The following is a 13,406-nucleotide window of genomic DNA, read 5'->3' on the forward strand; positions in this document are numbered from 1 at the left end:
TTAACGGGTCCTATTTTGGGCCTTCTATTCGGGTTTGGATCAGATCCATCATCTTCATACGCTAAAATTACGAAAAAATAAAGACTATTAAGGTCCCACCGAGATTTGAACTCGGGTTACTGGATTCAGAGTCCAATGTCCTAACCACTAGACTATGGGACCGATACATTTTACAAATGGATCAGAAATTTCATATTCAAATAGTAAGACTACAAAAATGAGATAAAGCAGGTCCCACCGAGATTTGAACTCGGGTTACTGGATTCAAAGTCCAATGTCCTAACCACTAGACTATGGGACCAATATTTCGGAAATGGATCAAAATTTTCATATTCAAACAATAGAATTACGAAAAAGAGAGAAAATAGGTCCCACCGAGATTTGAACTCGGGTTACTGGATTCAGAGTCCAATGTCCTAACCACTAGACTATGAGACCAATTCGTTTCAGAAATGGATCAGAATCTTCATATTCAAATAGTAGAACTATAAAAATGAGAGGCAACGTAGGTCCCACCGAGATTTGAACTCGGGTTACTGGATTCAGAGTCCAATGTCCTAACCACTAGACCATGGGACCAATTGTGGTGAAAGTTTAGTATATATTATATACATCTTTATTATCAATAAATCAGAAGAGGAAATCACACATTAAATGTTTCAGTGGGATTGTAACAAAGGCAATCCCTCAATCATCTTTCGTGGGGTAAGAAGCCATCATGTTGATGCCACAGAGGCCTTCGGGCTTCCCCGTGTTCCTCTTCATCCTTATGTAACCCCTCTCCCCCCACCTCGGGCCCCACGAGTTCTTCACGATGATGTAATCCTGTCCCTCGGATGAGCCATATCCCACCGCTGCCACCCCATGATCCAGTTCACTTCCGCACGGCCCATCGAACACTCCCTGCACAAGCAATCGGCGACACGACTCTTCATCACCAACCCCCACTACTTTCACAGAAAATTAGAGACAGGTACAAGAGTCCTCACCCCACTGTAGAACTGGAAGCTCCTGCCGGAAGCTTCAATGGCGACGCTTACAGGTTGGTTTGCCAGCGCCTTCAACAGGCTCTCCTCGCTGTTCTCCGGCACATCCTCGTAGCCACTGATGGTGACCATCTCGAGATCAGCCTGAGTCCAGCATGAAGAGCAAATGTGTTGAGATGCATTGAGCTTTTGGCAGCATATATATACACGCATGTACTGTTACTTACCCTCTGCTCCTCGCAGGTGCCTTCTTCCATGAGATAGGGGTAGTCATCCTCGGTGTGCAGCCCAACAGTGGAGGCTATGAACGAGAAGGCATAATCCATCAGCCCTCCATTGCAGCCGTTGTTTTGGGTGTCGCAATCGATCAACTGCTGTTCGGAGAGCGAGGTCAGGTTCCCTGTTACGATCTGGTTTATGCCCTCGACAGCTGCCACCGTCGAGAACGCCCAGCAGCTACCTGCATGTGTACATGATCGATCAGTGGTGTCTCTAACTAGCTGGAGTCTGCGTTCCAGAACAAATTTGGTCAAGTTGCTTACCGCATCGACCTTGGTTCTTCACCGGGGTCACTGCACCCTTCTTTCTCCAGTCCACTGACTCGGGCAGGTCTGCAGCATTCTCGTACCTGAAGCTGGGACTGGAGCTTCTCCTTCTCGGCACGTCGGTGCTCACTCCCAGATACTTCGCCTTGAACTCTTCATGGCTCATGTCACCAAACTCGTTGAGCCCGAGCCAGTAGCTGCGGCCCTTCTTGTTAGTCTCGTCGATGTGCTTCAGGTTGTCCTCGAAGACCTCGAACCTCCTCAGCTTCTCCTCGAAGCTTGCGTAGGATTTGCTGTGCTTGGACATCCATGACTCGAAGAGCTCCATCAGCTTGTCATGGGAGCTCAGGTCCTCCTCAGAGTAGCCAACGATGGAGAAGTCGCTGGGAAGGGCGAAGGATGTAGCAAGGAACACAGAGAGGAGGAGAATGGCGAGATTCATGGTGGAAGAGGCCATCGAGATCAGCACAAGACACTGGGAGAGAGCTGAAAGCCGAGGCAGATATATTGAGTCTCCTCCTAGGTTGCTTTCAAGTAAAGCTCTCCAAATTACCGGAACATTGCCGGGCCTTTTGGCGCACGCATAACTTGGATTAGACTTTACTTTGAAGCGTTCACGCATGGGAAAGGGAAAGTTTCTGCAAGGGGACAGCGCAGGCCATTTCGTAAAGCCACATCAATCGATTTATATATATTGCACGCATGTACATTTCCATATGTTGCCATGATCAAACACACCCTGCGATGTGTTCGACCGTCTTACCACTGGCAAAGGCCAATGCCAAAACGAACTCACTTTTATGGATAATGTTCGATCCCAGCAGAATTAAAAGACGGTGTTCGATAAATCTGGACCCTGCTGATATATCAAATTCACGACATGGAGAATTACACAGAGCAAGATGGACATCAGATTCTTACGTAGACCCAAGAAAGAAGGCCAGTGATGGATGGAAACCAAGGAGAGACACTGACACAACGGCTGTTAGAAGCATTGCAACAGAGGTTTCTGAATTGGTATCGATCTCGCATCTCCACCCTCCATATCTCCAACTCTCTCATCTCATCCGTCTATTAAAGAAGTAAAACGGTAATTATATATATATATATATATATATATATATATATATATATATAACTCAATAATGTTTTTAGGATGATTAATTAAAAAAAATGGACTTTTACTCCCAACTTTTAATTTTTTTGTACTCATATTTTCTTTTAATATACTAAATATTTTTTATCATTGCTATCTCTTCTGTATGACTGAATATGAAGATACAAGAAAAAAAATGATAAAACGAAAATAATCATATGGAGGTGACGAGGCTTCATAACGAGATAGAGATGATAAGCAACGACAAAAAGTATTTAATATATTAGAAAAAAAAACCCAAATATGAACATTGAAAACGGGGGCACCTCCTTAGAGATTCTTTTTTAAAAATCGATCATATTCTTATTTATCCCTTTATATATGTAATATATTAATTTACATCAATATCCTTAAAAACTCATTATTCTACTATATATATATAATCAATAATAACACATAAATTGATTAGTATCTTATTTCATCAAATTATTTAATTTAATTTAATATATATATATATATACAAAAATCTATTTGAGAGCACTGACGTTAATATAAACAACCTCTTTACGTAAAGGATGCCAGCATTAATTGATTTCCCAAGTCCACTTATGTGGGGTTTGGGTTGAAACTCCTTACTCTTTTTCGCGTGCACGCATCTCGAAACTTCTTATTATTATTATTTTGTACATGCACCGGAGAGAAGGCTTGTGATGAAGACCGTGGTTTCGATTGATTTTGACTGGCTTCTCGTGGAATCACTTGTGAATCATTTCTTTCGGATATCCTTTGCATTCTATCTTTCTAAGCTTAAAGAGGTGGTATTGGATATCGCATGTTCTCGATCCAGTATTTATACCACTGATTTTTGAAGGAAAAAACCAACAAATTAGGTCCAATATTTAACGCCGAAAACATAGCGTTATAAAACCCGAATTGAATCGGTCAGTCCGATCGGACAAACTGAGAACCGGACCTTCAATCGATCGGGTGAAGTATCAGAGCATTAAAAGATTTGAGTTTTAAATTCATTTAAAGGGCATTTAAATCTTAATAGTTATAAATCAAATCTGCACTCCGGTCGATGGATCCATCAGTTCAATCTCAATCAATGGTTCAAGATTTGATTGGGTTGATGTCCGATCAAGTACTGTTCCTCATTCAGGAGGTGCAGATTAATCTTCCCAAAGGATATTAACTCAAATATGTAATATTGTTATGCATTAAGGATATGAACATGAAGTTGTATTTATCAGACTCCTTTTATTCGTGGTTACATCAGATATGTGAAAATTAAAGCTTACCAATCAAGAAATTGCACAATCTGCCTAAGAAGATGGCTCATTTAAAGGGGGATGAACATACATCTGTCAATAGAATCCAAGACATTAGGCTCTTGCAGAAGGAGAAAACATTTATCCTCTCTCTCTCTCTCTCTCTCTCTCTCTCTCTCTCTCTCTCTCTCTCTCTCTACATATTCTGAAGACTCTCCTTTATCCAAGTATATTATAGATAATGAGTCTAAAAAATGCAAACAAATTCCTTGTCTACCTTCGATTGGTACTAAAGTATAGTTAAAGTTGGAATAGTTTTCTTGTCTATTTCACAAAAAAAAAAAAATTATATTAAATAACATGTGGATCGAAAAATGAAACCTATCATTTATGCAATAATATATTAATCAAATCGAAAATCCCAAGAAAGATCTATGTCCTATGTAAGTTGTGGATACAGTAATGTTCATGAAGCTATAATGCTTTTGCCACCAATAATAAATACAAGATGTAAGATATCAAATCCTAGTGGTAGTATATAATGTAATATACCATGGATATACTATATTTGCAATCATGGATATCAAATACTAGTCCTAGAATATAATGTGATATACCATGCATGAATCTAATATCTTCATAATTGTGAATAGACATGGGTGAAAGAACCAAACTTTGTCCAATTAATCAATCCTGTCAGTAGGAATCTTAGTGTTGTTGTATTCAGACCATTTATTTAACTATCACTGCCTCTCTCTCTCTCTCTCTCTCTCTCTCTCTCTCTCTCTCCCCCTCTCTATATATAAATATACCCATGTCCTCGCCAAATATGACACCCTCCTCTCTTCTCTTCTCTTCACTAGGCATAGGTATGGAGGATTTCGCTGACGAACTCGAGCTTCTCCTGCACCAAAGCTGCTCCAATGATACGTCTTTCTCATCGGAGAAATCCCTCAATGATCGAGAAGAAGACCAGTGCAGTTCATTCAACAGGAGTGCTGCTGCCAAAGCCACCACTCCTGCACTCGCTGAATCCGCCGCCTTCTCTGCGTCACCCTTCGAGCACGGAGACATCAACCTCTATATGAACCAGCCACCGGTTTCTTCCTCGCAGCTCCACCCCAAAAGTATGATGGATCAGCCAAACGCCTCCGCCACACCATTCGAGGCCTCTCTCCTTCTCGATGCGGTCCATCCTGCTCTCATGGCAAACACTGGGCCCGCCTTCCTCGACCAAGCTGGTTTTGGCATTCCAACTTCCGATCGCGGGGCCAACCATGCTTTTGGCGGTTGTCCACCGGAGGAGCAGCTCGTTCCTCCCCCGGACTTCGTCGGGTGGGGGTGTCGGGCTCCTCAGTTGGAGCATCACACACTGCAAGCTCTCTCCCACCCCTATCTAGCTTACCTGAATCCCACCGGCGATCCACTGGATCCGAATTGGGAGGCCATCGAGTCGTATTTAGCGGGACACGTCCGGCCTGGCCCCGACGTGGCTCGCGTCTACAAATGCAACATATGCAACCTGGAGTTCCCCAGCGCGCAAGCCTTCGGAGGCCACATGAGTTCTCACAGCAAGACCAAGAGAAGGGAGAAACCCTTGACAGCCAGAAAAGCCCAACTGTTCAAGAAGGTCAGGTTCAACGCCAAACTCCCGCCTGCCTCCAAGAAGATGAAGGCCATGGCGGCTGGAGTCTCGTCCATGAAGAATCCCTACGTCGACTTGGCTAAGAATGGGATGCATGTAAAGGAAACGGGTACGAGTGAGCAATTCAACTACATCAACTTTATTAACGATGTTCTGACTGGTTCGGATTAAGGCTGGTTGATAATAAAACGCATGATGATCATCAGTGGTCATCTTGTGGCTATCCGAGCTGTAGATCAAAAGCTTCTGTTGTGCTGTTCCCTTCCTTTTCTAGAGTTGAATTCAAATCACCAATTTAGTTGTCGATTGCCATAGACTTTTAGGTTTTCGTCATTGGAACTGTTCATCTTCTTCTTCTCAAATGTAAGTGGCGGTTTTTACTGTGTCATATGTCCTCTTCATGCCTCGCTTTCAAGGTTTGAAGAGATTTGTGTTGTAACTAAACATCCCCAAAAATAAGTGTATGGATTGATGAGTAGAAGAATTAATAATTTAAAGTACCAATGTGGTTCTGAGATTCATCTTGAAAGAAAAAAATTATGACGGCTCATCAAAACAAATAATTCTTTACGAGTTCTTGTGCTCGTGCTATACTTTGAGAGATCCTCATGCAAACTCATGCAAAATGGATAATTCTTCGCGAACCTTCGCACTCAAGCCGATAACGACAAATAAGAACTACGTCGAGGATAGATACTATCGATGAGATCAAACACGTAAATGTTGGTTTAGATAATAAATTGCTTACTCCATTTTGAATCAATATGAAGCTGAGATCTGATGAACTAGTTGGCATTATGAGAAGACTCAAAGTTTCCTCTGTAACAGTTATCTTAGTTGTCACTAGCAACATGTATGTGCTGATAAAAATAAATGAAACTTCTACAGCTGTTCATGCAAGTGCGCATGTTGATGGAGGTATTAGTTGATTGATTTAAGTCAAGTCATTAGTGCTAACTATTGTATTGACACTTCATTCCATATTAATGAGGTAACAAGTTTTTACTGCTCTCTCTCTCCCCCTGTGAGTAGCAAGAAGAACAGGAATACAAAAACCAGTGATTTTTTAACAGCTAATTTACTTTTTTTAATCTCAAGTTAGTACATATTATTCAACAGGCATTAGTTGATTGATTTATGTCAAAGTCATTAGTGCTAACTATTGTATTGGCACTTCATTCCATATTAGTGAGGTAACAAGTTTTTACTGTTCTCTCTCTCTCTCTCTCTCTGAGTAGCAAGAAGAACAGGAATACAAAAACCAGTGATTTTTCAACAGCTAATTTACTTTTTTTATCTCAAGTTGGTACATATTGTTCAACAGGTATTAGTTGATTGATTTAAGTCAAGTCATTAGTGCTAACTATTGTGTTGGCACTTCATTCCACATTAGTGAGGTAACAAGTTTTTACTGCTCTCTCTCTCTCTCTCTCTCTCTCTGAGTAGTAAGAAGAAAAGGAATACAAAAATCAGTGATTTTTTAACAGCTAATTTACTTTTTTTATCTCAAGTTGGTGCATATTATTCTACAGGTATTAGTTGATTGATTTAAGTCAAGTCATTAGTATTGGCACTTCATTCCATATCAGTGAGGTAAAAGTTTTTACTGCTCTCTCTCTCTCTCTCTCTCTCTCTCTCTCTCTCACTCTCTCTCTCTGGCAAGAAGAACAGGAATACAAAAACCAGTGATTTTTTAACAGCTAATTTATTTTTTTAATCTCAAGTTGGTACATATTATTCAACAGGGTTCATTGTATCATCAATCAACAATGTGAACTCATCAAAAACAACCTTATTTTTATGGTACAAATAAAAAAAAAATCATTTCATGCTTCTCACTTGGCTCACTATAAGATCTTTATGTGAGGTAGGTTCTACAGAAGTCAGGACAGACATAAATGCCAATCCCTAGGGAATCAAAAGGGTATGTGAAAGAAAGGCATAATAGGAGGGCAAAGTAAAGGTCAAAGAGGATGAACAAAGTTGACCACTGTATCTTTTAGATTTGTACAGCATTTTACTGCCACCTGTTTTTTTTAATAAAAAATTTACTATCATAAATAACTCTAATCCGTGAATTTGAATGTAAGACTTATCCTTTATATAATAATATATTAATCAATCAGATATTTTAACAAAAATACCACCTATATATATATATATTGCCATAACAGCTTTTGGTAGGTTTATTATTATTATTATTATTTATTATTTATTTATTTATTTATTATTATTATTATTATTATTATTATTTAAGGTTTTGATGTAGTCACTAACTTACGTTAACATCAGAAATCATTACATTCTCACAACGGAACACAATCTTGATCCTTACTTCTAATTTTAGCTCTTATCTGATATCCTATATGAATCCTTACCTAAAACAAAAACTATTTACTAAAAATAAAAATAATATATCAAGAAAATACTTTATACTATATTTCTTTTTTTTAATTTTTAATCTCGAAACATAGATACCTTAATGAAATTCAATTTTGATTATAAAAAAATCAGTGCTACTTTGTGGTCCATTTCCTCAATCACAACCATATGAACTTCTCCTTGACAACTGATTTAGTATTGTAATATTTTTTGAGTGGAGTTATAGTTTATTTTTCTCTTCGTTTATAGTGTTTTTATCATTAAAATAAAAAAAATATTGTAACTGGATAATACATCATTGATTCTTATTATCATTCCTTCATAATAAATGATTATAAGGTTTTTTAAAATATCGAGACCTAATTTTATTATAGTTTATTTTGAAATATGTCAAGACCTTCGTAATTTTTTATTATAATTATTTTTAATATATAATATAAATGTTATAAGTTTTTCACAAGTCATAGGCTTAAATTTAAGGCTACATAGAAAAATTAGAATCGTCCTTTATTTTGAATATATATATATATATATATAATTTTATTTTCAAATTTATTTTAAAATTAAAAAAATATTTATGAAACCTTAATATATGCTGTAAAATTAATGAATAGGATTTAATATTTTTAATAGAGTAAAAAAATATTATGATCATATTCAAAAACATTATAATTGATCTGATTGGATGAAAAATATTATACGTTTATTTAAAAATATTATAATTGGTTCGATTTAATATCAAATCAGTTTGATTGGTTCCATTTAATTGGTTTCGATGGAAAGCTCAAAATAAAAAAAAGAACACTTTTTGTAAAAATATTTTTGAAAAAGACGGACAAAAGCTTAAAACATATTTTGAATATTATGTAATATATAATTTTACCTAAGATGGTGCCGAGCGCATGAGATCCAACTTAGAGGAGGGTTGAGCTCCGCCAGATCTCGGCGCAAACCCTAACCAAACCTATCGCTAGCATTGGCAGCTCAACAACGCGAACAGGGTTGCCGCGCCTCCTCTCTGCTGCTGCTCCCTCCACCTAAATCTCTCCGCTGCTGCTGCAACTTGAGGTGAATGCGATGTTTTAAAGCGAAGGTGGCGCTTCCTTCTTTCTCATCCTCCTTTTTGGCATCCTTGCCGTCGTAGTTTGATCTAAGCCGTTGTCTTCCATCATGGATCATGCAGGCTTATTTGGTATCTGAAGAATAATGGGAGCATCACCAGTTGCTGGTTTGCAAGTGGTGGCAGCATGGCCTTGCATTTCTTCTCCCCAGAGAACGTTCGTGTCAAGAGCAACAGCTTCCAAGTTCAACCTGAAAGTAGCCAGTCAAGGATTAACAAAATTGTCAAACATCTCTCTTCAAGGTCTTCCTGAGAGATACCCATCCTCCTCTTCAAAGTATCACAGAATTGTTCCCAGGGCAATGACTGGGGAAAGTGAGGAAGGCACAGCATATGGGTTGCCTATTGATCTCAGAGGTGTTGCATTGCTTGACTTGAGAAATTATCCCTTTATCTTTGGTGCATATTTTGTGTGTCTACAACAATTTATGTTATCTATATTGTAACAATTTCCTATTTTGTGAAAAATCTTTTCAATTGACTTAGAAGTGGGGTTTTCTTGATATTTTCCCACATCTCTTTTGTTATTGGGATGAACCTTTCTGTGTCATGTTAGGAACGAAAGGGGCAGAGGTTGATTCTCTCATTGCTAAAATGAAGTAAGAAAGGAGTTTCATTCAGAGTCTGTGTTAGGTTAGAAATGCTTTGGTTCTGCTAGACAAGGGTTTCAGGTTGGTATCAGATTTGTTGTATGCGTCTTATGTGTCTGTCTGAAATTTTGTAGATTTTTACTTAAATTATTGTGGGATTAAGTGAACTTTGTCATTTCTGTCTTCTTCCTTTAGTAGAAACTGTTTATTCATATCTTCACCTTTCTGCACCAACATGGTATTGTACTAAATATTAATGCTTAAAGCTTTTCCGGGTTACCTTTTGTAGCACCTAGAAATCTTGACCCAAATGTAACTTGCCACATTTTATTGCCTTATTCCTTAATCCCATATCTTTGGAATTACCAGCTATCAGATGATTTCTGGTGCCCTTACAAGTTTAGTGAGTGGTGGTACTGCTAGCAATTTCCGTGCATTTTGAATTATTTGTGCCTAGGAGAATATTTCAACGGCTAAAAATAGATGAAATGATTTTGATGGCATAATTGGTGAAATACATTTCATTACCCCTTTTTTGTTTATAATATTTTAAGATTCATGCAGGATTGATTATGTCTTATAGCAGATACGGCAACTGAAACTTATAATCTTGTTTTGGGTTAAGGTTTAATAAGCTAAAAGAATGTCTTGATGTGCACCATAAGCAATATCTGGTGTTATTAACTTCCTTACAAAATGGCAAGTGAAGACCACTTGCACACCTTAATTTCAACTGTCCTAGAGTTTAACAACATTTACAGCTTCAAGGTATGACAATCAATATTAATGTGCATCTTTCAAGTGAAGGTTATATATGTCCCAGGATGAAAATCTGGATGACTAACTTAAGCATACATTGTTCTTGTCTATATGATTCACTTTGTTGAAGTCAAGTCATGGTCTGGTCCACACAATTTAATCCATCTGAGTCACATTCTTGCATGAATCCATCACTGATTATCTTGCTCATGATTCTCGGTAACTGTTATTTCCAGACTCACCCAAGTGGTTTTCCTCTCTTTTTTTAATGACAATTATATGCTGGATGTTTATTTGTTGACAATGCATGTTCAGAAAACCACTTTATGAAACACAATTGCTGCTTTATTTTTGAACTGATGATATGGCATTATGATTTCATATTCATGTAAATTAACTGTTTCAAGATGACGTATCTCCAATTCTAATACATGACATGCCACTTCATCCCTGATAAGCTTTACGATCATACTTATTTCCTCAGTAAGCTTCATCAGCATACTTATTTGTTTTTTCAGGAAAACGGGCATTTATTGCTGGAGGGGCTGATGACAATGGCTATGGATGGGCAATTGCAAAAGCTCTTGCTGCTGCTGGGGCAGAAATTCTTGTCGGAACATGGGTTCCTGTATGTGATTTTGCATGCCAACCGATATTACTGTTATATTGGGTAATCAATTGAGTTTCCATATGTATCATCTGCAGGACCTAAACATTTTTGAGACAAGCTTAAGGCGTGGCAAGTTTGACAACTCATGTCGGTATGTATTTTATTAGAATCATACGCATTCATGACTGTTTTTATTTGATTCTTCTATTAGGCCAAGTATAGGTTCTCCATGACTTGTAACTTGATGGAGTGATTATGTCGATGAATGCCAAGTATAGGTTCTCCAAGTATAGGCCAAGTATACATACATACATACATACATATAGTGTGAAAATAATAATTTCTGTAAACAGGTAACCAAGCTGCTTCTAGAGACATCAAGAAGAGGATATCTTGCTGCAATCTCGGCATCTAGTTATTCTTTCATTTCCTTACTCCAGTACTTCCTTCTGATAATGAATCCAGGTTTATTTCATTTCCTTAAATAAACACTTGAACATGTCATATTATATTGCATGTGTTTCAAGAGAAGTCTGACAGTATGTGTTCCTTTTTGTTATTAGACAACTCTTGGCTAAGCCTTCCAATCCAGGAATGAGCTTACCTTGCAAGCCAAGAATGTTGCAGTAGAAGCCCTATATGATAATTTTATCTTTATTATCATAGTGAAAGCAGCATAATAATAAAGGAGCATTCTATAAGCAGATACAGGTGAATATGAGAGAGGGTTGGGTGTAGAGGAAGAAGGATTGGAATCATCTGAAATTTTTTTAGCTAAAGAAAATACAATTCAAAATCGAAAGTAACCGAATCAAACATTTTCAACTAAACAAGGTTGTTTTGGCCCCATATAATACATTATAATTGCCCAAAGTAAACCAACACACTCTTTAGATTCCTTTCAAAAGTTGCCCGGATTTCATGCTTCTGCCATTTATTTTTCTTTTCTGCTGGTGAATCTTGACATCTTTGTCTTTTGTCACTTCTGTTTGTCAATTTGGTCTGCTTAAGTTTAAAGTGTCTCAATATGGCAGTCGGTGCTTCAGTGTCTCTAACATACATTGCTTGTGAAAGAACCATCACAGGGTATAATGTGTTTTCAACTTCTTTGTCAAAATCAGCTAATATAATGCTTACACTTGTTTATTTAGTTGCTGTATCAACTTGCAGATATGGAGGTGGAATGAGTTCAGCATAAGCAGCCTTAGAGAGTGATAACCGAGTAAACCTTACTTTCCATGAAGTATCTAGATTTTTCGTTAATGCATTTACTGCTGTTGTTTGCATTAACTTTTTATCACATTTGTTTCTGGCTGTAGGTGCTGGTGTCTGAAGCTGGAAGAAAAGGCCAAATCAGAGTAAATACAATATCTGCAGGTATGTCTTTTCATAAATCATAGTTAGGTTAAAAATTGTGAGCCTCTCCTTGGTGTTACAAACAAGACTAATCATTCTAATCTAATTCTTTTCCTGAAAGATTTTAGCTATTTCAGTTAGAAATCTCACTGATTTTTTTCCTTTTTTCCCTCATGATTTTGTACTAGGCATGATGTGGTTCATTATTATCTTTGTTTATCAATCATGTTTTACTAGATCAGTTCAGCTGCAATCATTCACTATAAAAGTATGTATATGCAAGTATTTCCTTGCTGATCGACTTGGTCAAACATGTGCTCAGGGCCACTGGGAAGTAGAGCAGCAAAAGCCATTGGATTCATCGAGAAGATGATAGATTATTCCTTCTCCAACGCGCCACTGCAGAAAGAATTGCTTGCAGGTCATGTTCAACACTTATTAGTTCGTCCCTATCTTCTTTTGATCAAGCCGAAGAGTTGTGTTTCATGTATCAATCCAAATTACATTTTACAGATGAAGTCAGCAACACAGCAGCATTCTTCGTCTCTCCTCTGGCCTCATCGGTGACCGGTTCAGTCGTGTACGTGGACAACGGGTTGAATACGATGGGACTTGCAATCAACAGCCCTACACTCTCTGCGTAATAGTAGGGGGCGAGACAAGCAGAAGGCTCTCTCCATGTTCTTTTTTTTTTTTTAACGACCGCGGCATCATCATCGTCATTGAAGAGAGAGCGGGATGATTGTCTTGTTCAGGTAAATAGGACTTGGAATCATTTAAGAGTCATCAAAAAGCCCTGATTGTTGGATTAGAATATTTAGCATCATGTAGCTTTTTTTACTTTGGATGTTCATATGAAGTGTCGTATTTAGGATAGACAATGTCTTCTAATAGTTCCTCTCCACAGTGTGGGACCCATCTGTTGGGTCCCTCGGAACTCACCTCCATTTCCGGGTAAAACATGAGTTGGTGTTTCGTGCCATGATAGGAAGGCACTCGTAGCACTCTCCCGAGAAGAAGACACGAGACGATTCTGGAACAAGTCA

General features: G+C 38.0%; 2 protein-coding genes and 4 non-coding genes across 8 annotated transcripts; 1 reads left to right on the forward strand and 5 right to left on the reverse strand.

Annotated features, from left to right (window-relative positions):
- Positions 1 to 90: 90 nt before the first annotated feature.
- Positions 91 to 162, reverse strand: TRNAQ-CUG (transfer RNA glutamine (anticodon CUG)). Its single transcript has one exon. It is a non-coding gene; the product is annotated as a tRNA-Gln (tRNA).
- Positions 163 to 229: 67 nt separating this feature from the next.
- Positions 230 to 301, reverse strand: TRNAQ-UUG (transfer RNA glutamine (anticodon UUG)). The gene has a single exon. It is a non-coding gene; the product is annotated as a tRNA-Gln (tRNA).
- A 65-nt stretch (positions 302 to 366) lies between these two features.
- Positions 367 to 438, reverse strand: TRNAQ-CUG (transfer RNA glutamine (anticodon CUG)). The gene has a single exon. It is a non-coding gene; the product is annotated as a tRNA-Gln (tRNA).
- A 69-nt stretch (positions 439 to 507) lies between these two features.
- On the reverse strand, positions 508 to 579 carry TRNAQ-CUG (transfer RNA glutamine (anticodon CUG)). The gene has a single exon. It is a non-coding gene; the product is annotated as a tRNA-Gln (tRNA).
- LOC135607261 (cysteine protease XCP1-like) lies at positions 559 to 2,014 on the reverse strand. Its single transcript, XM_065098940.1, has 4 exons — positions 1,529 to 2,014; positions 1,214 to 1,446; positions 990 to 1,130; positions 559 to 903 (listed from the first exon to the last, which is right to left on the reverse strand). Exons 1-4 carry the CDS (start codon positions 1,986 to 1,988, stop codon positions 688 to 690), a joined length of 1,050 nt encoding a protein of 349 aa, XP_064955012.1. The 5' UTR covers positions 1,989 to 2,014; the 3' UTR covers positions 559 to 687.
- Positions 2,015 to 8,844: 6,830 nt separating this feature from the next.
- On the forward strand, positions 8,845 to 13,213 carry LOC135607262 (enoyl-[acyl-carrier-protein] reductase [NADH] 1, chloroplastic-like). Of its 3 annotated transcripts, XM_065098944.1 has the most exons (9): positions 8,845 to 9,018; positions 9,109 to 9,402; positions 10,913 to 11,022; positions 11,100 to 11,155; positions 11,358 to 11,469; positions 12,175 to 12,226; positions 12,324 to 12,381; positions 12,683 to 12,781; positions 12,874 to 13,213. In XM_065098944.1, exons 2-5 carry the CDS (start codon positions 9,132 to 9,134, stop codon positions 11,359 to 11,361), a joined length of 441 nt encoding a protein of 146 aa, XP_064955016.1. In that variant the 5' UTR covers positions 8,845 to 9,018; positions 9,109 to 9,131; the 3' UTR covers positions 11,362 to 11,469; positions 12,175 to 12,226; positions 12,324 to 12,381; positions 12,683 to 12,781; positions 12,874 to 13,213. The 3 variants fall into 3 exon arrangements, with proteins under 3 accessions (XP_064955016.1, XP_064955014.1, XP_064955015.1); XM_065098942.1 differs by lacking the exon at positions 11,358 to 11,469; XM_065098943.1 differs by lacking the exon at positions 11,358 to 11,469 and having other exon boundaries at positions 8,845 to 8,993.
- Positions 13,214 to 13,406: the final 193 nt, after the last annotated feature.

This window comes from Musa acuminata, chromosome BXJ2-3, assembly GCF_036884655.1.
Source record: "Musa acuminata AAA Group cultivar baxijiao chromosome BXJ2-3, Cavendish_Baxijiao_AAA, whole genome shotgun sequence".
NCBI classification, from domain to species: Eukaryota; Viridiplantae; Streptophyta; class Magnoliopsida; order Zingiberales; family Musaceae; genus Musa; species Musa acuminata.